The following is a 25657-nucleotide window of genomic DNA, read 5'->3' as shown; positions in this document are numbered from 1 at the left end:
GCAAACAGTTTTCGATGATTTATGAGATTTTTTTTTTTCCAGCTTTGTTCTCTGTTTTTGTTTTTTGTTTATTTGTTGTTGTTGTTGTTGTTGTTTTTTCAATAAGATGTCGTTCTTAGCTTTATCTTCAAAACTTCATCTTTATTTTTAGTGCTGTGGCCTTGGGAGCAGCCTTCTTCCACCCAAATCTATCAGAGCTTTGCAGAAGAACTCAAATGTGAGTCTGCACTAATTCTTTTTTTTTTTCTTTGAACCAACTTAAAAGTAATAATGATCATTTCTTACAGATAATTTTATTAGTTTTGCTCAAGCTAGAATTCTCATTTAGTTGAAATCAGAATTTTTTTCTTCTTCTGATTTCTGATTGAAAATCTGTCCTTCTTGCCAACTAAAACAACTCTGAATAATCTTGAATAATTTGCTTTACAATAACATTTAATTTCACTTTGGGATCAATAAGTTATTTTTTGGATGAACTGAATTTAACTGGTTAGAATCAACAGTAATTTCCAGATGCCGTTTCTACAGAAATCCTGATTATCAGGATTTCCTGAAGATATTGCTCGTGTCCATCTACAATCTATATTATTAATTATTATAATTTTTTTTCAATTATAAAAAAATTATAATAATTCAAGCAGTTTCACGTTTTTAATAATAACATAAGTAAAAAACATCGCCCTTCGCTCTTTTTTGATGACTTTGTTGCAAAAACAAAATTTGGGGTTGAAAGGTCAAACAATCAGTGTAATAATTCATCCCGCTCGCACGCGCGCCGTAATATTTTATATTCTACTATATTTACCAACTCATTTAATGAAATAAAATATCTTCAGTGAGGTTTGTCTGTCTACTTTATTTTTTATTTGTTTATTTATTTTTTTTTTTTTTTGCTTTCCGGTTTCTTCTGTTAAGTGACCTCACGTGCACCGCTGCAGGTGTTTTTGCGCGAGCGTCTGCGGGTGTCTGCGAACAGCGGCACGTCGTTGCCGCCTCCGCTCCCACCTCCCCGTCACCACCAGCCGGATCGGACTGACACTCCGAGCCGCCATCCCCTGTCGCCACACCGGTACTATCTCCCTCGCTTCCCCTCCACCCCTCTCCACCTCCCTCTCTCTTCACCTTCATCTCAATCCCTCCCTCCTCTTCGTCTTCCTCCTCCTCCTTCGGCTGTTGTTGCGCCTCCGCCGCCGCCGCCGCCGCTGGCGCTTCTGCTGCAGCTCACAACTTCCAGAGAGCCTCGTCTCCGGCACAACAAGTCCGCCCTCTGGTTCCCCCCCGTACCGGCCGGGGGGATGCTCGTCTCGCTCGCCTTCAATGCGATGTGATAAATGGGCCGCGCAGGATGTGAAGCCCCGCAAGAAGAAGCAGGAGGATGGCGAAACCGGGCTTGTCTGCCGCGGCGTTGCCGCTGCTCCTGCTGGGCTCCTTCCTCTCGGCGTCCTCCGTTAAAGCCGGTGAGTTGGACCACAGGTTGGTGAGCGATCACCGCAGGTAAACAAAGAAGAGGCGGGGATGAATGTACCGGCTGAGCAAAACGCATCCAGCGGGGCTGATGTGTGTCGGTTCGGAGCACCGCTGATCTAGTGTTAGGTTTGTAGCGGCATCCCTTTGGGGGACGAAGGGGGCGCACACTGTCATGACATATGGATGTGATCTGCGCTCACAATAAGCTTTGTTAAGCCAAAAATGATGGGTTGACATGAGGTAATCACGCTGCATTAGCGTGATTTTTAGGATCACTCTGACACAAACAGAGGCAGAAATCGCCTCATAATCCAGGTAAATGTCTTGAAATTGAATCCAAGATGAGATTGTAACTCCCAGCTAGAGTTCAAGGCACACACACACACACGCACGCACGCACACACACACACACACAGCGTCATCCAAGTGATTCCATTCAACCTCATCTGGACAATTCAGATTTCTCTGGACATATTTTTCAGCGTCCGTCACTTTTCCTGCGAGATTATTTCCAGCCCTTTTTAAACAATGATATATCCTGAATTCGTCAGCGAGTTATGCTCAAGAGGGGAAATCTGAGTCCAAAGATCTTGCTTCCATTGTGTCCTGACTATGGAAGCTCACAGACGACTCATAGTCCTTTGGAAATCCTAACTCTTGGAGATAACATCGTCGAGGCTTTATCTCAGCTTGGAGAGATCGCTTTCATTTGGTCTGAAGATGTGTGTGTGTTCATGCGCGCGTGGGTGGGTGTGTGTGTGCGGTTTTAGGAGCAAGATTTGTTCTTCTGGAACCTTGTTTAAATCATTTTGCGTCTTGTGGAGTAGTTGGGAACGTTCTGGTACGTTCTGAGGTGTGGCCGAGGCTAGAAAATCTTGCAAAAGTCTCTTCATTTTCACAATCTGTCGTATTACAACCTCTTCAATCCATTTCATTAAGTTTGCATGCGACATCTCACACATCAATATTTAGTTCATCAACTGCAAACCTAATAGGACATGGCTATAGTCAAAGTCCAGACCTAAATCTAATTGACAATCTGTGGCTTGACTTTATAATTGATGCTCACAGACAACTTAAGTTGAGTAAATACGTAAATGTCCAGTTATATGCACCGCCACATATTCTTAGATTTTCATTTGGAAAACGTTTTGCTAACTTTTTATTTTCTGCCTTCCCACTTTATGTTGGTTTACCTCAATAAAAATACATAGAGGGAAGAAAACTCATCTCTTTCTGCATTTGTAGTTCTGTAAGGGATTTGTTTAGTGGATATTTGTCCAGATGTTCGGGGACTCGGCCTCCACAACTTTTATGAGTTATTATTAAGGGTGCGCCGATTTATCGGCCAGCTGATTTATCGGTGCCAATTTCCTTAATTTTGGGAGATCGTGATCAGCATATTTTTACGTATGAAGCCGATCTTATCCACCGATCTTATCTAAGGCAAAGGTCTACGAATCAACCGCTGTCCTCTGTTGCTTTCTGTTGACAGAGGTTTGACTGATAGACCGGCCCATCGGGTCATGTCTGCACATTTACAATCAACAATAGTGACCCCACTGTTACCAACTCAACAATTTTCTTGCTATATTGAGCAACATTTCAGACAAAAACTTGGTATCAGCCAAAATCGGAATTGGCAGGTTAAGCTTTTTAAAAGATTGGTAATCGGTGATCGGCCAGAAACTGCAATCGGTGCACCTCTGGTTATTATTTTCCCACTGCCAACTAGCTCTGTTTCTTCTTCGTATTTGTCCATTTATTTATAGGAAATCTATAAACTTAAGTTTTGAGTTCCTACCAAAATTTCTATTTCAATACATTGAAATATTGGTGATAATTTGCCAAGCTGTGGAAAACAGAGCAGTACAAAAGGTGCCGTTAATTGAACTCTCTCTATGCAGACCTTTGCTTCCATAAAAACAAATTCTACTAAAAATACATACAAAAATACTATGTCCACCTACAGAATATTTGCTTGTACACTTTTTGACGACTCAGAAACTAACCTAATTAACAGACGAATGAAGGCTAACAGTAATGTTAGCAAACTTTATACACAAGAGCTCCCCTATTCCAGTGATCATTTTCACAGTTTTCACAAGCAGGAAACCACTATTCCTTTTCATGTACAGCTGAATTTCTATATTTGAGCTTTACATACTTTGCTAAGTGCCAAATTTTAGCTAGGCATGACAAATTGCATCAAAGTTCCAATTTCGTTAAGGCTAGAAGTAGAAAAGTTACCAACAAAGTATGTCAGTGAAGACCTTGCTTTTTGTTTTTGAATGTAAGAGGAAATTATGCAAAACTTTTTGCTATATTTTTATTTTAGTTCAAGCGGTGCTATGACTGAGTCATTACTCATTTAACTCAGTCAACATACATTTTAAATATGGCACATCATATTAGTTGTAGTAACTGAATGTGGTTACTGTGGCAGCACAAGCGAGCTGTAACAACAGCATTAGCATAATACTGCTAATGCTAAACACAAGTGAGAAGTAACAACCTCATTAGCATAATACTTCTAACACTAAACACAAGCAAGCTGTAGCAACCGCATTAGCACAGTAATACTAACTCTAAGGGCAATTGAGCTCTAACTACTGCATCAGAATAATACTGCTAAAGCTAATTAGCACCATCTCAGCTGAAATGGTTGACTTGTTAGCTGGCATAAATCAGCTAAATATTCGAAGGAGTCAGTGGGGTGACATTCCAGACATTTTCTTGACACTACATGTCTTGCTACTTGCTCATCTAACTCCTTAGAGTAAATGTAAACTGCCAATTTTTGTTCATTAGTCAGAAGCAAATATGAGATGCTGGCGAGACTGCCATGGAAACGGTGGGCAAATGCTGATAATTGCCAATTAGGGTGCATCATGTAATGGGTTGAAAATTCCAAAAGTGTTCGAGTATGCTGTATAATATAATCAAACTATGTGGAACATTTTTATGTGGTAGTCTTTGGTTACATTTTCAGAAAGAATAGCTTTAGTGTTGTGACCAGGGAGTCACTATTATTTTCTTGCTTCCTGAGTTCAAACCCAAACCAAGGTCTAACTCTGATGTTAATTTGTCGAGCTGGACTCGAGGGAAATCCAGGTTCGAGTCGACTCGTAGAGGACCTGGAGTTTGTTGTAATTGACACACACTTCCTGTCTGTAAAGTCACACACACACACACACACACACACACAGACGCATTCAGCTCTATCCCTTTCTGCAGTTCAGAAATGGAAACGATTCAAACTTCAACAGGATCTGTCATGAAAGATTAGCGCCGTATTACATTCACCCAGGTGTGATTTCTCCTCTTTTCCAGCACAAACATTAAGATCATTTCACAGAAGGATCGCACCAAAAGTGAACCTCTGCCTACGAAAGAGGAGAGGAGGCAAAGACCGAAAAAATGTGTGAGAATCAGAAACAAAGACAAATGGTGAGCAGCGTCTTCCTGTGGGGAAACCCCCCCGACAGACTGAAGTGTGTTAATTAGGCAGGGTCTAAATGAAAGGAGATAGATTAATTTGCGGGTGGTGCGAGGAAGATCTGAGTGAAAGTGGGCTGAGGGAGCAAAATAAAAAAGAGAAGAGTTCAAAGAGAGTGATCATGAGGAGGCTGTGCTGCTCTCCGCTTTAGGATTTATTATATCAATTGCAAAGTGCGGGAATGTAGCATTTATGTTCTGTCCTTGTTAATTAAATATCCTTCTGTGTCTGTGTTAGACGCTGCGCTGTCAGCTCCGCTCAATGTGACCATCAGAGAGCTGGAGGTCAACTCGGCTGTGGTGACGTGGGAGATCTCGGAGGGAGATCCCGTCATCGGATTCGCCATCACGCAACAGGTATGTGTGAGTTTGTTTTGTTTTTTTCTTTCTTTTTTTTTAATGGCTTTGGGAGAGAGGGCCTGAAAATAATGTTCAAAACAAACATTAAAACGACAGCTGGGTCGTAAATTCAAAACCATAAAGAAGTACAAGAAGCACTGTGTTATTTTATTTCCCAACTTTGACAATGTGGGCAAATTCTTTGGCATTTTAACAAGACTTTAAAACATATGATACTCATAAATTCTAAAATCCTATTGTGCAAAACTTGATACATTTATGCAGCTATGCTGTTATTACTGAGGATTTGTCCCCTTTGTTTTTTTCTTTTGTTTACATGTATGTTAATACTGCGCACTTGATTGCATTTGGTTTACTTGGCATTACAACATTTTTGATGGAATTTCATGGACACGGATTTTTTTTACTAGCTCAGGGGGGAAAAAATATCTTTTTCTCACCACTCATTCATAAAGTTATATTGGCCCGTTGCGGAGAAACCCCTTGTGGTTTTGGATATCAAAGATTCACCAACCAGAAATGTTTTGAAGCTTTTATTTAAGCTAAAACAGTTAGCTAGAAGAAGAATTAACATGTCTGAGAGCCAATTCTAACCAGCTAGCGTGAAAAGGTAGCCTAACGGTGCCGAGCTTCTGTTCAAAGAAGCATTTCCATTAAAACCAGCTGGCGTATTTAACTGGTATTTATTCTATCTGTTTCTTAGATCATGTTCTACGAAGTACATTTGTTTAAAAAATACAGCACTTTGTTAAAATGATATTTTTGGCACTTTATCTAAATTTAGCGGACTTGATTTTGCATTGATGATCTAAATACATGACCCTGATTTAAGTGTCATGAGTGCAAGCTCTGAGGCTTCAAATATATGCCGTATGTCTACAACATTATGTAGGTAGGTGCAAATTATTATAGTATTGAAGCTAATAATCACTATTTAAGCAATAAGGTTAATTATGTTGGCCACAGTAGTGTCAGCATTTGCATTTCTGGCTATAAACAATAGAAGATATATTTTCAGATTGAACTCAAATCTTAAATTATCTTAAAAATCTTAAAGTATCTCCTTAAATCTTCAAGCAAATCATCTTGTTTCTGGTTTTGCCTGAGCACCAAAGTAATTTATCGTCGCGCACACATTTTTTCATTAATTATTCAAACCGGAGCAGAAAATCGCAGCTTTCAGGAACCTAGTTTCTGCTGCCACGCCGCAGCGCTCTGAAAGATCCGTGTTAGATGAACATTTTGTCCTCGTGAAGTTTTAATGGCTTAAGAAATTTCCTTTTATAATTGCCTGGTAAATAAAAGTGCCCCAGAGGAGCCGTGGTCTTTAATCCAGCGGGAGCCAATTGACCTGAGCAAGCAGCTGTAGCCGGGGTAATAATGGCCATTTCTAGGACATGGCCTGGAAAGCAATTTCTGTCTTTAAGCTTTACTGCATTGTTAAAATAAACCTTGAGAGACTTTACTTAAGCTTTTTCCCCAACTGTTCCCCTGGACAGAAGTGTACACATTAGCATAAATTAAGCCACAGCATAGAAAACTGAAGTTCCTTACAGAAATTTGCAGTGGTTACAACAAAAATTTAGTTTAAAAAAAGGTAAACAAAAATGGATTGTAAGCTTGTTTTTTTTTTTCCGTTTTTTTGTTTTCCCCTCTTGTGCGCCGCAGAAGAAGGATGTGCGGATGTTGAGGTTCATCCAGGAAGTGAACACCACCACCCGCTCCTGCGCGCTGTGGGACCTGGACGAGGATACCGAATACATCGTCCACGTCCAGAGCATCAGCATGGGAGGCAGCAGCCCCCCCAGTCAGCCCGTTCTCTTCAGAACGCCAAAAGAGTCGGAGAAAATGGCGTCCAAGAATCCCGGTGAGATTCGGATTCCCGGCAGGGTTTGCTTAGTTTTAAACAGCCTGAGTTGGGTTTCTCTTGGGCTTTATGTGACGTGCCGGCACAATGTGAGGCGTAATTGTGAAATGTACGAAAAAATGTGATTCGTTTTACTCTGATACCCCTAAATAAAGTCACCCTGTTTGTAAAAATGCTCTATATTCACTGAAAAAAAGAAAGCAGGTGATCCGACTTATAAAAAATTGAGTTGATTTGTAACAAGTAATCAAATTAAGTTTATCCAAGAAATATATAAAGTATATTAACTTGTCATGTTAAACAAGTGTAAATAAATAAAGTTTGACAAACTTAATTTGATAACTTTTTTAAGTTGAGCCCCATTCTCTTTTTTCAGTGCGTCACTTCTGTTGATAGGAGACTTAGTAGTTGTGTACTCCACTAATTTGGCCTTCATTGGAAAGTGGCAAGAAGAAATACTCATATGTAGTAATATTGAGAAAGAGCACTTTCTGGTCTCAATATAAAAGGGTAGGAAAAAATAAATAAACCAACAACGGTGGTGGCAGCATCATGTTGTGGGGAAGAAAACCTGCTGGGATACTGACTGGGATGGAGTTTCAACATCCAGCAATTAAATAAGCCTAAACATGCCACCGACAAAAAAAAAGATTGCAATTGAATGTTTTAGATCAATTAATATTCATGTGCAGGAACGGCCCAGTCAAAGTCAGGAAGCGAAATTGAATTAAATCTGCGGCCAGACTTAAAAGCTGGCCGTCTCTCCCTATTGAATCTGACCGAGGTTGAGCTGATTCACGGGGTAACAAAACTGGAAGAGACACACCCTAAAAAACAGGCGCATGCCACACTTTTCAGATTTGTATATCCTATCCCTTCCGCTTTGTTTTTATGCTTTTTACTTTGTGTTGATGCGTCACATAAAATCCCCAAGAAACGCACCGAATTTTGGGGTCGTAACGAGACAAAATGTGGCGATAAAGTTCTCTGGCAACGAGGCGCTGCACCTGTCTCTGCTAGCATACTGTGAGCCGTGTTACCGAGTTCTCCAAGTGCTAATCTATATGTAAATACATTTCTTGTGTATTCATCACACTTTTCCCATTGAGGACGTCGTCGTGTAGCTTCTATTGGAACAGGATATGCTACAAACACAAAATGTGAGAGGGGAATTGAAATTCGGCGCATACGAGAGAGCCCGCGAAAAAAAGAAAAAAAAAATGCAAGCACGAGAGCATATAGACACGGAGGCAATCATGTATCAGCGCAGATGGAGTGAACAAACAATCGGCCTCCTTGTTTCTCCCTCTGCTGTCACACACACAGAAAAAACTCTGCTCATGTTCTTACATACAAGTATGTATATATACTGTATATATTTTATTATTACTCTGTCTCCCCCCCCACTCAGACTATATATGTCACACTATTTTCTGTTTCTGCGTCTCCCAGACGAACAAAACGGTAATAAAAACACAAATCTCGGGCGTGAACTCCTCGCGCCTTCCATCTTCTCTCCCACGAGTACGCAGAGAGGCTGCTGGCTCTTTTCTGGAGCGGCCCGCGGCACTCCCAGTTTTATCAGGTCCAACCCAGTTCTGCTGCCAAAAGCAGCCGCTTCAGAGGGACCCTGCAAAATACTAAAACGCTCATCAGCGGCGAGGCGATAAGAGGACGCAGCAGTCTGTTCCCTGGAAGCCCCCGCACTGACTGAGCTCGCCTTGGTCCTGTTTTAAGACACATGGTTGGAACTGATACTGTATTTATATAGCAAAAAAAAACATTATCCATCTTTTGTAATGTAGCTTTCCTTCTCTGTCCTAATGAGGTTATGACACACCAAGCCCCTATAGAGATTGAAATTTCGTTCCTTCTTGTAAAATAGCCGGAGCTTGGTCAGATTGGATTTAGAGCATCTGTGAAAATATTTACAGCGGTAAGCTTCATCACGTCAAGACCAAATGTTAGGAATTAGCTAAAAAGACTTCAACAGAGTCCATGCCTCCAGCAAACAATCTTTTCTCAATTTCAGAGAGTCCAGACCTTCTGGATGAAGTAAAGGATAGAACAAGCAACTGTTTTTTATCAGACTATGTGTTATTTTGCTTTTACGAAAAAAGTCAATCCTCTAAAGGGGAGATGAAAACACATTTACTGAATAAGTTTTGACGTAGTAAATTTGCTTCCATCCACTGGTGGGTCTGTTCCCTACCAAAGGCAGAAAACTAAAAAAACATTAAAAGTCCAAACTGCTAGCTTGGAGGGAATGACTCTCTGCATTTTTTTTCTAATTTGCAACCTCTGCTTCCCGTGTATTACGGTCATATGTAACAGGAACATCTGACGAAATGACGCTTTCATGGTTGATTCGCCTCTTTTGTCCACTTTTCTACAAAGATCTGATTTATAAAGTTCACAAACAACAGTTGCTCAATCCTAAGCAGCGGATCGTTTCTTTCCGTTCTGTCCGGCAAAAGTTTGCGCAGACATCTTCATTGTCACTAACGGTGGTTGAAGCTAACGTACAGCTGCTAACATACCCTTGCTTGCTCGCTAGCTTTTCTGTACCTGTCATGGGCAACTTCAAACTTATCGCTAGTTGGCTGGACGATGTTCATTTTCACCACCGGCTCACTTCTGTTGCCAACCTATATGAGGCCAGACGCATTCTGTGAGAAAAAAAAAACTTTATAAGTGTGGCTCTATGGTTTCTCTATAGTTTTTTGGCCTTAAATTTTAGTCCCCAGTGTCATTAAAAAGCTCTTTAAAACTCTTAAATTTGACTCCCTGGAATCTGCAGATGCCCTGAATTAATCAAATGAAATCTTAAGACACCTTGAAGTTTTTGGTCATACGGCAACATTTTAAGGGGTGTGAATACTTTCGCAAGCCACCGAACATCTGGTCACGTGACACATATTTAGAGGTGTAATTTGTCTCGACTGTTGCCGAGCTCTGACTTTGATGGATGGATCCGGTTGGTGTTGGTGGAAGTATTCATTAGCTGTCCTGATTAAATCTCCCGGCCATTACTGCTCTCCTCCCCCTCTAAGCTGGTATTAATCAGCCTGACACCGCTTTGCATTTGTAGCCGCGGTGCGGACCGGCACGCCGCTCGTCGCTGGGTTTCTGTCAGACGGTTTGCTTATCTTTCTAAGCCGTCTATCGCTAGGATGGAGAAAATACTGCAGGTGTTCCCATCAAGCTAAATCGTTGGAGGTTTCGTGGTAGTCTTTCCCAGCTATCACGTTTTACAAGCCTCCATACTGTTGGACCTATATTGAAACTGTAATTAGTGTCTGTCTTCTTTTTGTAGGTCCTGCTTCTCCTTTTGTTTTGCAAGTGATATTTAAATATGGTCAAACCATTCTGGACATGAGATGATTTGTTTTCCAGTGTTTTGACCTGTTTGACTGTTACTGAAAGCAAACCAAGCTGACTAATTAAGAGCTTGTCAACAAAGAAAACAACCATATTTAATGTAATCATGCCAAGCCCTCACAGACAGGAGTATGTAATTATTTCACATTCAGCTTATTAAAGTGCATAAACCTTCCACTCCTTCTGTCAGGCCTCGGGCTGCAGTTAAAGCTTAGAGGGATCGCTATGGTAACAGTGATCTTGACAGCCAGGCAGAGCAGAGATGTACGAAGAGCAAAATCCTAAACTCACCCAGACAAAGATGATGTGTCACAAAGGCCTTCATGGAACGGCGTCTCTCCCCTAAAGGAGACCGCGACTCGCGCCGGACCTGGAACGAAAACAAACATTTAGCTTTTAGAGCAGCGGGGTTCACTTGCGTACACAGCAACGGTCGTGTGGTCCGAAGAAACCACGTAGGCTCAGTGCAGTTCATTATCAGCGAGGTCAGCTTGTCATCTCTCTGGCATTTTGAAATACTTGACGTCCAAAATAGTATTTTACCCCAAATAGTCAGAATTTGTGCTGCTTTATCCAGTTTCAATGACATCTCATGGGACAAGTTATCACAATATTCATGACACTGTTGACCTCCGGTGTTTGTGGAGGTTGGCCACCACAAGAAACCAAACAGCTAAAATCCACAAATACTTCAGACGCCCTCTAAAAGCGTTTACAGCTGCTTATTTTACTAGTTCAAACAATAAATATGCAGAAGCTAACATCCACAGTCTTCCTTAACTCCACTCTTGCTGATCAATCAGCACCGATACCAAGGGTTGCTTTGGCTGCTTTGCGACATCCAATAGTAGCAAGTAGCATTGTGCGCTCTTTGCTGTATTTTCTTTCAAGTATATTATGCTACACGAAAAAAAAATCTGTGAATAATTTGGAGTTAGAATAATTTTAGTTAGAACAAGGCGACGGTCTTCTGTATTTGGAATTTAGAGGAAGTCTGTAGGAGGTAGCACTTTCCAGCTGGAGCTAGCTTAAGTTTAATTAGCACAGAAAAAGAAGTGCTCTCTACCATTAAATCATTTGCGTGGCAGTATTTTATCTTCCTAGCTGGTAAAATAAATAGCTACGTTGTGACAAATAAAATAAATGATCATTTTTAAGCACTAGAGGGAAATACTGCTGTAAAATTGCAGCTAGCTAGCTAGCAGCAGCTGCTAGCTGGATTCCTGTCTGAAGCTCACTATTTGTACATTGACATTTTTGAAACGTGAACAAATTTACTCTACTGATTACAAATTGTTAAATATTAAACCTGCCTTCAATTTGTGAAAACACACCAATTGTAAATAAATGACGTAGATATATAAAACACAGCTCATGATCAGTTAAATCTTTATTCTATATGTGAAACAACAAAAATAAACAGGAAAAAATACTTATGTGGGCGTTCTGCAGCTAAAGCCAAACCTGGGCTGTATTTTTCTGCAGTGAATACAGACCTTTTAATATACAGTAAAATCTTTGTTTTATTTGTAAAAGTAAAATAAAAAAATTTAGTTTTCCTGAAAAAGTAAATGGTAAGGACTTCATCTCCACTGAATGCAGAATTTCTTTTGCCACACGTAATCCAATTAAGTTTACCAAAGTTAATTTCTGAAGTTATCAAGTTAAACAAAGGTAAATAAATTAAGTTAGATGAACTTCATTCAATTACTTGTGACCAGTTAAAAATTTTTAAATTGGATATCAATTCTCTATTTTCAGTATTATTTTGTTCTTGCGAGCTCTGAGCACTTTGACAACCCTACTATTTAATTCATATAACATGTGTTGTTTCTTACATGAAGGAATGTTGACTCTACAGTTGACCTTTAAGACCAGCTCCCTTCAGCCAGTCTGTGGTTTCCCCATCCCAGCTTCTTCTTTCCCCTTCTTCCAGTTTTTGCTCCTATAGTTTTTCCAGCCTGTCCAATTTTCTGCCTGCACCAGATACAGGATTCTGTTCGGCTGATTGAAACGTGCACTGGAAGCAACATCCAACTCCCACTATCATACAGCAATGTTGCCGCGAACGCACTGGATGGCGATTAAAAACAAAAACGGCCAGGCGGAGAAGGAAGTGAAAGGCGGTGGAATGTGTTGTGTTTGCTTTGCAGCTGATGGCAGCTGAGAGACAGAGGCTGTAATTCAGAGTGTGTTCCAACCTTTACAGCTGTGATTGGTTTTACGCTGCAGCGGCCAGAGTGCTGTCAGCGAGGGAAAGCCCGGTGACTGATTGGGTGGGGGGTCTGGGCTCCTTTTGTCCCTGCAGACGGCTGCTCTCACTTAGCTTTAATTACACAGAGCAGGGTGAAGAATTCACACCAGCCTGCCTCTCTTTCCTCACGTCACCCGTCTTTGATTCTTTTATCTTTCCTCGCAGAGTTTACGAGTGATGGGAAATTTTTTTTATTTTTTACATTTAATTTCTGTCATACTGTTCTTAAAAAGACACACCCACCGCTGATGAATTACAGTGTCTTCCACCTTCCCTTTGTTGACGGGGTGTGTGGGCGTGTGTGTGTGTGTGTGTGTTCTCTCTGCAGACGAGGTGACGATGGAGGAGGTTGGTCAGGATGCCCAGCTGAGGGCCGGAGAGCTCATCATCATTGTTGTGGTGCTCGTCATGTGGGCAGGTAATGTTCTTCTGCGTTATTGGTCATTTATCATCAGGCACCTTCCAGGACGGCAGTACCTGCAGAGTAAATAAGCTCTCTGATGGAGTTCCTTTCTGGGAACAAACATTCGGCTTCAGGTGCCATATTTCCGTGAGGAATAACTCCCCGCAAGGTTTTTAGGGCAAAGTGGAGAGACTCCGGGTTATGTTAGACAATATTCAAGTTTCCTAAAGGTCGTTAGAACTTTTTGGATTCGTATTTATGATCCAAAAAGTTCAGTTGCTTGGATCTCTTGTTACTTACCTATTACCTAAAAAATGATGGCCTATCAGTAATCTATTGTCTACGACGGTGCGTTGGGGCAATTATTGATAGAAATTTTTTACTTAAAAAAAACCACAGAAATATGTGAGTTTGAAAAGTTGGAAATTGGCTAGAAAAAAGTCAAAAATGTCAACATTGATCTCAGAAGTTTTCTAGAAAAAACAAGGAAATGTTTGAAGTTAGAAAGTCTAAGAAATTCTTAGAAAAAAATAATAATAACAAATTTGGAGATTGATCTCAGACATTTTCTAGAAAAAAATACAGAACTTTCTGAGTTTGGAAAGTCTAGTCTTTTGGAAAGTCTTTTTTTTTTTAGGTTTTATTGGCTCTAGTGGCTAATTGATAGCTAATTGACAGGAAAGTGGGTAATGAGAGAAGGGGAGGAAAGACGGAAAAGGTCGCCAGGCCGGGAATCAAACCTGCAACGGTCACGTCGAGGCAACCCACAATGTGGGTTGTGCTGAACTCCTGCGCCACCACAGCACACCCAAAGAAAGTCAAAAAAAACTATTTTTTTTTCTTTAAAAACTCACAAATTTGGAGATTGATCTCAGACATTTTCCAGAAAACACAAAGGAAATTTTCAAGTTCCAAAAGTTAAAATTGTTCTGAAGTTTGTACATCTTTTTGTGCCTTACCCAGCTCTTTTATGATTCCAGTTCTTAATCTGATTTGCTATATATTATGTCTGAATTTTTTTTTGTTTGTTTGGTTTTTTTGCCACTTTTGAGAAAGGAGCCAAGTGTTGTTTTAAAAAATACCCGAAAAACAGATTAAAGACATAGTAATTATTTAATTTAGCCTGATAATTTGGCAGTAAAGAACAATCTCTCCTGTAACACTGCCATCTTCAGCTCCTATATTTTCATGTATTAATCCTTATTACAGTTGTACAATATGAAAAACTAATGTCCACCACTTCCTAATGAGATTAGATAACACATCTTGCAGCTTACATTCCTCTATTTCCTCTCTTTGTTTCTTCATTTTGCATTTCTTCTCTCTGAAGTCTCATTAAGCGATCTGCAGCTTCAGCTGGCAGTTTAGATTCTCTACCAGCTCTTGAGGTTTAAGCCTCTCCTTTAAGGGAAACACAATCCGGGTCGCTTTTCTTCTCCGCTTCAAACGGCTGCATCCCGTACTCGAGAGAGCCGACACAGAATGCATCTCTACTAGTGGCCCCTCTTTTCTGTTTTTTTGTTTTTGTTTTTGTTTTTTTTGTGTGTCAGAATTGAAAGAAATGAAAGGACAAGAGAGCTGATGATGTAACATTTGTGTACAACATTTTAAGAAAAGTCCAACATATTGGTTCTGGTGGTTTGTTTATCTATTATAAGTGACAAGTAGGTAAAAAGCCAACAAGCAAGGTGAGAGCCAGCTCCTAGTGCTCCTCCTCAAAAATAAAAAGATATGACTGCTTTGTTTTTTCTTGATATTTTTAATTTTTTTATTTGATGTTTCTTGTTGAGCAGCTGTCATAAAAACAAGCAAGGCATTTTTCTTATTTTTAATTTACTGAACCCCCCGCCCCCTCAATCCCCAAATTTTATTGCTCAAAAGTTTTAGATTGAAAGTTTTGGGGTCAAAAAATATGTAAGTTACATTTTCTTAATTAAATCATCACACACACACACACACCCACACACACGCCCACACACACACGCACACACGCGCCTGCATACACACACAGCCAGCCGTCGCTTTCTGTTAAGGATTGTAAAAGTGTTTAAAGACCCTTAAATATTACTTTGAAGGATTTACTTCCACTTTCCCCACATTTGGCTTTAAACAGACGTTGAGTACTCAAAATAAATTATAATTAAAAAGCTAGCCAAAAGTTAGATGAGTTTAAACTGATATGACTGAATTTTTATGTTGCACTGTAAAAACAAAATCTTCATTTTAGGTATGTAAATCTCGGCACACTTGAAATAAGACAAAACAAACCAGAGGTGTGACCAAGTCACTGTGTTGCAAGTCTCAAGTAAGTCTCAAGTCTCTGTCCTCAAGTCCGAGTCAAGTCTCAAGTAAAGACAGGCAAAAGTCGAGTCAAGTCTCAAGTCAGGAACCTTTAATTTCAAGTCATTTCGAGTCGTTTTTATTTATTTATTTTTAATAATTTGCAATTATATATAATATTCAAATATTAGACCATTTGTTCTTTTTAAAATATGTATTTGAGGTTCATTTGTGATCCTCTTATTCATCTGGTATTCTTCAAATCTGTCAGAAGTAATCAGATGTCAGAAAATAAATTACAGCCTTTCATGAATTACATTTGACTTCAGTTTACTCCTTCTATTCATAAATAAACATCAACACTACAACAATCATAGTTTTCAAAAAATGAAATAAGTATAAATGAAGTTATCACAAGTAAACTCAGGAAGGTCTGGTGCATTTATTTTTCTGCTTTTATTTCTAAGTATGTTAGTTTCAGTCCTCCGTAAATATGGGACAGATATTCTAAACACAAAATTTATTTGGGACAGTCACTGTATTTGGTCTTTTTTTTTTTTCCCAGCAAAGCTATACTACTTGGAAATGGGTTCTGTGCGACATGTGACAGTCACGCCGGTCAGTGCATTAAGTCAAAAACAGTTGACTTAATGCACTGACTGCAGTAAACAATATATTGTCAATATAATTTCCCAACGTAGATGTCTTCAAATACACCAACCATCCTTAGATGATACTAGACCCGGCTCATCATCATGATGGGACAGAGAGACTCTGTTCCCTGTGTTCAGGTCCAGAATCTGCTTTCTGTTCCGGAGCCCCGCTCACTATCCACCGGCTTCCTGAGCTAACACGGTGCACATTATTTGTGGAGGCATTTGAAGGACCGGATTTATGGTAAATCATCACCAATTTAACCCGGAGTACACATGCTAACACGAAGTTAGCTAAAGTCAACTATCTTACAGCAAAAGAAAAGTGCCACCTACCGATCTTTGTGAAGCTTCAAATGCCGGACAAAGTTGGACGTCGTGGCATCTCCATCCGATATTCTCCTCTTGCATGTTTTACAAGTTGCAGTTCGTTTTTTAGTCGAAAGTTCATAACCTACATAGCCAAAAGAAATTACTCGCGGAAGCATATTCCAGCGGTTATTTCGTATTTCGTTCCCTGAGCTCTGTAGCTTTGCCGCGTTTTTTTAAACGTCCAAATCCTGTTAATTTGATTGGTTGTGCTGCAGCTACGTACACATACATACATACATAAGGAGAGAGGAAAACCATAGTGACGGTCTGCGCATATGGAGTGAGTGAAATTAATTAATGACGCCACTTTATAAATAATGTGTTTTAAATTTTAAGACTTTGAGTAAAAAATATCAAGTCTTTTCAAGTAAACAGCTTCAAGTCGAGTCAAGTCCCAAGTCAATGGCATGAAAGTCAAAGTCAAGTCCGAGTCTTTGAGCATTTTTTCAAGTCAAGTCTCAAGTCGTGATTTTAACGACTCGAGTCTGACTCGAGTCCAAGTCATGTGACTCGAGTCCCCACCTCTGAAACAAACTTACAAGTAACTTTTCAGAACGGTATAGGAGCTTGTTCTAGTTAACAATTACTTAATACTGACCAAAACACACTAGTCAGAAGTAAAATAATCTGCTTGTGGATTTAGTCCTTTAAAAAAAAAAAACATTAAGTAATTATTGACTTCAAATAAGCTCCTATATTTCGCTGAAAAGTCACCTTTAAGTTAGTTTTGTCTTATTTCAGGTAAACTAAGATATTTGCACTATAAATTTGACCAAAAATACTTGGTAGGATTTTGTATTTGTGCAAATTAAAAGACTCCTAAAGGCTTAGTGCCTCTCTTTCCACAAATAATAAAGTGATAACTCACCCCACAAAAAAATACTCTTCTTCCTGTTGTGGAAATATTCACATTTGAGTGGCAAGATGCCCATTTACTAAGGTTTTTTTGTTTTTTTTGTCATATGATAAGTCTCTGATCTTACTCCACTAAATGTAACAAGATATATATGGTCTCTGTACATTCCATGGAGGGGTTGGTATGCACCCAATTACTGGTAGCAGGGACTGAGATGACAAGGGAAAAACTAAGGAAAATTCAAAGAGAATAAAAGAAAACGTGGTGGAGAAAAACCTGAGCAGCTTACGATGGTAGAAAAAGAAAACTAACTAAAAGCCAAGGAGGCGAATTGTGTTTTTCAGCTCTTAATTGGACCTGTGGGGCATGGTGGGGCATATCACAGGGAGATATCCCTTCTTGCCCCTTGGTACCGCAATGATTAGATCTGCCGAGGCTGACATAAGCAGAAATACCGAGCCATGTTTGGGCTCAGATTCATCCCATCGCACACTCCTCCACCATCATGAATTATTCCCTTTCTCGTTCCTGCAAGCTCGTTCTCTATCTGCTCCCCGCATCGACAGCTCCTGCGTCATGTCTCGGCGTCCAGATTCACATCCCCACCCCCCTCGACTCCATCTGCTCACGTCGCTACTGTCCGTGTCTCCGTCTCAGTTTGTTCGGATCGGCTCTATTGACATGTCGGGAGCACGTATCTGCCACGTCGCTCTGTCTGCGTCAGAATGAACAAGTCAATGATTCCAAATGCACATAGAAAGTGGTTTGGATAAGACTGGCTAACGTTAGCCTTTTGGGTCCGTTCCAGAAAAAGAACCAATTTAAATTAGATTTACCATTTTTCATTAGAACAGTGGTCAATATCCAGACAGGATTACTTTTGGACCTTGTTAATGACGACAAGAGCATGAGGATTTTTTTGAATCTTGCTAAGAGACATTTAACCAAATATATCTCTGCAAGTACATATAATTTAAACCTTGTTCAGGTAGGAGAGCATCCACAAATTCAAACCTGCAGCACACAGTTCTTGTCTTTGAACGTTATCTGTTGTGTGTTTATCACACCCCACAAAAAGGACAGTTCAAATGGACCCCGAAGGGCTCAAAATGAATGTAAACACCTGGCTGGAATCGGATATGTTGAGCTGCAATCCATATCATATCATCACTTTATACACCGACAGGACCAAAGTGCTATACACAATCATAAAATGAAATGCAATTATAAAATAGAAAAGATCAAAATATAAAATACATACAGACACAATAAAACAAAGTGAAACCTCTCAGATTGTGCCAAAAGCCATAGAAAAAAGATGGGTCTTAAGAAGGGACTTAAAAACAACAAGTGAAGAGGCCTGTCTTATGCCCAAAGGAAGATCATTCCATAGCTTGGGAGCTGCCACAGAAAAACCGTGATCCCCTCTGAGCTTACACTTTGGTACCTTCAGAAGCAGCTGATCAGCTGACCTGAGGGAACGGGACGGTGTGTAAGAATGTAACAGCTCAGACAGATAGGGAGGGGCGAGGCCATTAAGAGCTTTAAAAACAAATAAAAGGATTTTAAAATGAATCCTAAAATGTACTGGCAACCAGTGTAAGGAAGCTAAAATAGGGTAAGTGTGGTCAAATTTACGTGTACCTGTTAAAAGACGTGCAGCAGCATTTTGTACCCTCTGAAGCTGGAAAATATAAAAATCATTGACTCCTATATAAAGTGCATTACAGTAATCCAATCCAAGCATTTCAGTTTAAAGCTTCAGTCAGGTGAAGGACCTGAACATTCAGTCACATAAAGACAGTTACAAAGTCAGCCTTCTATCGCCTGAAGTACATTTCTAGGATTAAAGGGCTAATGTTGATTTTGATGATGGGGTATGACTAAATGTTACGTTTATTGCTTGTTTCACAATTGGTGACTGTAGGATGTTCTGAGAATGATTGAACTGCCTTGTTGCTGAACATACAGATAAACTTGAATTTAAGTTTCAGCGGAAGGTGCACGTGTTAAGAAGCAAAAATTTTTTCTTTAATGTTTTGAGTTCAAGAGTGCGTAAATGAACCTTTGTGTGTGTGAAATGTTTGTTGCCTTGTGGGTGTGTCCTTGTAGCTGCCATCTTGGGACCCTGCTAAGGAGGAGGCCCGCCTCAAACCCAGCTCTTTTATAGAAGGAGCAGTGATAAGAGCTGGGGTTTGATTGGCTTTGGTAAATTGTGAAGGCAGGGATGACCAGTATATGGGTGGACTGCTGGATGTAGCACGAAGACTGATGGGACGGCTGCCATTTTGAACTCTGCTGTGTTGCTGGAGGCTTAATAAACCAGCTTTATTAGCTGAATAGTCAAGTTTCCCGACTTTTTCTTTCCACACCACACCTCTCAGCGTAACAATGGTGTCAGAAGTGAGATTTGAATCTTCTTTTTAAGTATCTTAGCCAGTTTAGAGCTGAGACTCACAAATGTTCCTAGCGGATCTTGTAAGACTGTTTTAAAAACGTTTGAATGGCCATGTTTTATGTTGGTAGCTATTTACATTGACTGCCATATTAATTTAGACTATACAACAATGATCTTCACATATGAAACATCTAATACTGATCCCTCATAACCGCTTAAGAGATACCAAAGAAAAAGTCTTGAACTATCCCTTCAACGCCCACACATTCCAAGATGATGCAAACTTTGTTGGTTTTCTGTATTTCTCTACACAATCATCATAAAGAGAGAGAGATTTTATTTCTAGACATTGCGGCAGTTACTTAACAATCTCTATCTTGTTGTCCCTCAGGGGTGATCGCCTTGTTTTGTCGTCAGTATGACATCATCAAAGACAACGAGCCCAACAACAACAAGGACAAAGCCAAGAACTCCTCAGAGTGCAGTACTCCTGAGCACCCACAAGGGGGGTTACTGCGCAGCAACGTCTAGGACCAACCTTCTGTCGCCTTCTGCAATAACCAACCTAAGACCTCAGGACGGGTGAGGAATTTTCACAAACTCTTGTGTCATATTGTAACAAACAGTTGGCTTTGCTTTCATATATTATCTTTATCTGTAGGAATTGATAAAACTAACTGGGAGGCACAATTTTGGACAAACTGACAATTTGCCAACCTCTTTCCTTTAAAAGTTGAGGCTAAATGTTTATAAAATCTACATGTCAGGCTTTTGGACTTCTCAACATTATCATCCACATATATCGTCATAATTAAGGGTACATAGTTTGTCTCCAGTTTGGCAGTATCTTGGATATTTAAAAAAAACAAAAACTAATCAATAATTATTGATACCGACTGATATGACATGGTTATTGTGTTAAGTTTTTCGGCCATATCACCAATGCCTTAGCTGTAATATTCATTTTGGTTAACCATTTAAAGTAGGGCTGCACAATATATCACATTACATGGTCATAGCAATATCAAACCTAATATCGTCACAGCAATATGTACCAATATTATTCCCAAGGCAAGATTTTCTAATATCGTATCTGAGCTGCTGCTGTGCGATGTGATCCCTGCAAACACAGTTGAGTTTCTCCAATGAAACAAATCTGAACTGTGGGAGAAACTGCAGCTTAAGTCTTAACAAATTAGGACATTCAGGACGGTCGGGTTCAGAAATGCTCACCAAACAACAGATATCCTTTGTGACATTTAGAACGAATGTAGGGCTGCCAAAGTGTTAACGAATGCAATTAATTTAAAAAGTGATATGTAAAATGTTTTGAATTTTTATATTTCAAGCTTGCAAAGTTAAGCATCGTGATTAATCGCGATTAATCACAGCGGTAGAGTGTGACTAATATAACATTTTTCAATTGATTGAAGCACTTAACTATTTCTTACCGGGGTTTTTTATATCATTAGAATAACTGAACTGTGCTAAAGTTTATAACTGTGTTTCTTCCAGACCCTGAGACCAACAGAAAGCCATTCTCAGAAAAAAGACAAAAAAAATATTGACGAACAGATCAAACCAATAAAGGAATCTTCTTGAGACAACGGAGCAAGCGTGCAAAATCAAAGGCTACAAGCAGCCGAACTGGAAACGGCGGACTGTCGCCTCCCTCCTGCCGATACATGGCGGACTTTTGACCAGAGCTGCCCGATTCATATGGTTTTGTTACTCTTCGTCGGTGACATGGAATCCCCCCTGACCTCTCTAACCTGGGAGTGTTGATTATCGAATGTGAACGTCAAACTCAACATGTGGACGCCAGTTCCAAGGTGGCGGGAACTGGAGATGGGCTGGTCCAGGTATCAGCCAGCGCACAACTATGACTAGAGTTCATGTTTTCTGTCGGTCCATCTGCTTTGGTTCCTTTCTGTCTTTGTTCCTGCTCATCTCTCTCCTTGTCTCTCTGTGTTGGTGTGGCTCTAATAAGCACATTGCCGTTTGGTGCTCCTCTTACTGTGATTGCTTCTTGAACTCCTCTACAGTCCCACCGCTGATTGCAGTCTGAGTTTTCTCCTTGGGTCGCGAGTGTTGCATGACGAGTGTCGTCTCCAGCTTTTCTCTCTCTCTCGTTACCGTCAGTTCAAATGATGCATCCGTTCCTTCGCCTCACTAAACGGAACTTTAAACTCTCCCATCAGCCCAGCAGATCACATTTGACAGGCTTATTACCCTCCACCTATATTTTGCCGACGAGGTGATGACTGAGTATGGCGATGATTCACGGAGAGTTCAAGGATTGACAAGGAGTGCGTCACCCGTTTCTGACTTATTGTCACTTTGGGTTGTAAAACTACCGGGCCCTGCGCGGCGTGCCAACGTTTAGAAAGACGCCGCAGCGGGTTTGGGTATTGTCGTTCGTCGCTGCATATTCAGCACCATATGCCGTTTGTGGTCCGCAGCAGGACGAGCAGGGAATGTGAATCCTCTAATGCGATGTAGAATGTGGCCGCGTTTCCCCGTGCGGTTTGGCCGAAGACCAACGGGGATGCCAGGAAGTGAAGGCCGTAAGAGGACACACTCAGTCCTGCGCTGGACCCAGATCTGTCAATGAATGCGAGGCTCTCCAAACTCCTGGTACACTCTCAGTAGGAGAACACAACATGAAACAGGACAAAAATCTGACATTCAGGAACTTCATCCTTAAAACTGGGGTATGTTTCTTTATGTTTAAAAAAATTACATATTTGTTAAAACTGTCACTATGTCCTCATAAATGTCCTTATACATATAATATGAGGCAAATAATCTGTGAAAAAATCAATCTACTATAGCCGTCCCAAAAAACATTTTCCGGTCTCAGTTAAAAACAACTAATCAAAGCCAGGAGGAGGGTCTTAGCGCTGTCAATCTATCTCATGTACGTTCTACTAAATGTGAAGAAACAACTTACCATTACAGGAAGACCGTTTACCCACCGTCATCGCCATTAGGGGCCATGCTAACTAGCCTTGGCATCCACGGCAGCCTTCATTGTGGTGAACCAGCTGTAGCATAGTAGAAAGAAAGGGGGAGGGTGGTTGACAGCGCTAAGACCCTCCTCCTAGCTCTGATTGGTTGTTTTTGACAGAGCTGTGTATTTATTCAAATGATAGAAAGTCTAAGGTGAGGGAGCTTGATTTTTACAGATTATCTGCCTCACACCATACTGTGATAACATAGTGAGAGTTTTAACCAGCATGAGAAAAAAACATATTTTTGATGAAAATTAGACAGACAACTAGATTAAAACTTCCTTGATGGTACAATATACAATGTCAGCCACTTATTGACCTTAAAATGCCTTCACTTATTGTTGCAGTAGCATAAATCTCACACAGAAAAATCTAGAATTCTGGTGAAGCATTTCTATATAAAATTTTGCCAAGTGAAATACTTAAATATTCTTTTACTTAAAAAAAAAAGTATGTCTTCCACTTTAAATACGTCTTCCCCCCCAAGGTTCCCAGGGCGTTGGGAAAAGTAGTCCCACAGCATTACAGATCCTTCACCGTACTTATGGCATGGTTGCTTTTCCTTTGAACTTTGATTGACTTAAATACATTAAATACAGATTCCAATTATGCAATGGTTACATTTATTGTATAGATAATTGTTAGGGGAAGCAATGAATGTGCCAGCAAAAATTCAGTGCTAAAAATGTACGTTTTTGACATGAGTTTTTTTCTTTCTCCAAACGAATTCCACTAATGTGGAGAAATTAAAGGTAGGATTTTCCTACATGTTTCAGCATAACGTAGCGATGAAAGGGAGATTTTTATGGTATTTTACGCAACTGTTCCAGGAGTGTCGAAATAAGTGGTTGGCCCTGAAAGTCTGTGTCTCAAAATGGTTATTTCTCATATTTAAAATACACGAGAAGCAAGTCACAATGCCACTTTTGTGATAAAAAAAAACAACTAAATAAACTATAAATGAAACCAGTCGACACTTCCAATCAAATATTTACTTTTGCCTGTTTCTCCGTGTCCCAGAACTCCATTGTTGGCAGACTGTTATGAAGTTACAAAAATCATGCAACAACAAATGTGGCCACTCTTATTTATTCTCCAATCTCTCTGCTGTAGTGCATGAAATGTGTATCGTTGCGCCACTGAAAATAGTTCCCCGGAGTAACGCGCTGTAATAAATCCATGTCAGGTCAACATTTGTTGCCCAGCTGCCTTTATCACACCAGCTTAGTTGGCGGACATTTGCAACTTCTTGTTTAGGAAAAGTGAAACGTAGCACCCCGCGGCTGTATTGACACCCCTGTTAAAGATGTGTAAAAGAAAGAAAAGGAAAAAAAGCTTTAATCCCTTTATTACATTTGATCTGCTCAGACAGGATTTAGCATGCTGTTGTTGCAGCGTCAAAAGCAAACAGCAACGCTAATCAACTGACAGACTGAAGTTGATTTAAAGTGAGAGGTGAAAAGCCACACTTTTTCTGCGTTTATTTTACATTTACATAGACCACGAGAAAGTTAAACAAGTTGCTTTATTGTAGTATTTACATACCAAAAAAGGGTTCTGATTAATGGTGACACACTCGCTGTGTGTTAAAATAGCATTCCTACCACTTCATTTTTTTAAAATGCAAATATTATGACATTACAACCACAAACTTCAGATTTTTGGGGATGAGGAGACAAAATGGAAGAAGAAGATTTTCATAGTTATTTTCTTTAGAAGCAAAAGCAAATCTTAAAGGGGGAGATTGCATTTGTTCTTAGCCTCATTTAAGCTAATACCCTGAAATAAAGTCCAGTGAAAGCATCTGTTTTCAGAAATAGCATGATTAGTCGTTCTTACTCCAGCCGCCACGGGACTCCAGAGCGGTCACAACTCGTGTCGCTCCGTCTGTGCCTGTCTTTTCGAGACATTGCGAAAAGTTTCACTTGTTCCAAATTGACCGTGCTCCACTGCACAAAGCAACATCCGTAAAGAGAGGCATGAGGGAGTTTTGTGTGAAGGAAGTGGACTGGCCTTCATGTTGCTCTGGCATGAAGATGATGGAGCACATCCAACACACACTGCTTGATGTGTTTCAAGCAGTTTTAAACATCAGAATTATTTTCTCCTTTCTGTTCTGTTCTGATGTTTTTTTACTTTCACGTCAGTGTGATTCGTTTTAATTAGTAAGCCACGAGTCTCTGTTTCTCGGGCGTAAACAGATGATCGTTTCTCAAACGAAGTCTTCGAAATGGAAAAGACAAGAAAACATACCATTAAAGGCAGACGGCTACAGTTAGAGCAACAATACTATTTTTAATCAACTTATCTTCCCACCATAGACAGTACCTGTGTTTCCTTTGACCATACAATTGCGCAAATTGGAATTCCGAAAATAAATTTGCTTAATGGAAACATGGCTTTTTTTTTTTTTTTTTTTAAAAGTCACGTTCTTGCGCCAGGATGAGGTGGTTTTTCAGCCGTATCGAAATCGGTGTATTTTTCAAGACTGCAGTGGAAACGCTATTTGTTTGTGTCGCACAAGTCACATGATCAACAACTACTGGCGGAAGAGACAAAGAAGACGACAGGAAGCGATAGGAGGACGATGGCGCAGCATGTTTTTGAATGACTTATCGCGTTTTGTTATTTAATGGAAACACCGCAACAGCAAAATTGTGTTTTTTCGCCATGGTCAGAGTATTGACAATGTTTAGCACACTTTTAAAATGGAAATACAGCCAGTCAGAATGATGGTCAGAGAAGTAAAAACATCCAAAGCCAACTGTCAGAGAACTGCATTGATTAAAGCAATAAAATTAAATAATCTGCATCCTTATTATGGTTGCTAATAAATTTGGCGGCAAGAGAGGAC

General features: G+C 40.0%; 1 protein-coding gene across 1 annotated transcript; it reads left to right on the top strand.

Annotated features, from left to right (window-relative positions):
- Positions 1 to 672: 672 nt before the first annotated feature.
- On the top strand, positions 673 to 25213 carry fndc5b (fibronectin type III domain containing 5b). The gene is made up of 6 exons (XM_032581272.1): positions 673 to 1457; positions 5204 to 5322; positions 6994 to 7192; positions 13156 to 13245; positions 20181 to 20371; positions 21305 to 25213. The coding sequence occupies exons 1-5, from the start codon at positions 1376 to 1378 to the stop codon at positions 20318 to 20320; spliced, it is 630 nt and encodes a 209-aa protein (XP_032437163.1). The 5' UTR covers positions 673 to 1375; the 3' UTR covers positions 20321 to 20371; positions 21305 to 25213.
- Positions 25214 to 25657: the final 444 nt, after the last annotated feature.

The sequence above is a fragment of the Xiphophorus hellerii genome, chromosome 13, assembly GCF_003331165.1.
Source record: "Xiphophorus hellerii strain 12219 chromosome 13, Xiphophorus_hellerii-4.1, whole genome shotgun sequence".
Classification (NCBI taxonomy): domain Eukaryota; kingdom Metazoa; phylum Chordata; class Actinopteri; order Cyprinodontiformes; family Poeciliidae; genus Xiphophorus; species Xiphophorus hellerii.
The sequence above is the reverse complement of the archived record's forward strand: the minus strand, read 5'-3'. Positions and strand labels throughout refer to the sequence as shown.

Bases quoted from the DNA above. Each gene is read 5' to 3' on its own strand.
- fndc5b (XM_032581272.1), top strand. From the start codon at position 1,376: ATGGCGAAACCGGGCTTGTCTGCCGCGGCGTTGCCGCTGCTCCTGCTG. The intron at 5,323-6,993 runs GTATGTGTGAGT...TGTGCGCCGCAG, and splicing joins GATTCGCCATCACGCAACAG to AAGAAGGATGTGCGGATGTT. The intron at 7,193-13,155 runs GTGAGATTCGGA...TTCTCTCTGCAG, and splicing joins AATGGCGTCCAAGAATCCCG to ACGAGGTGACGATGGAGGAG.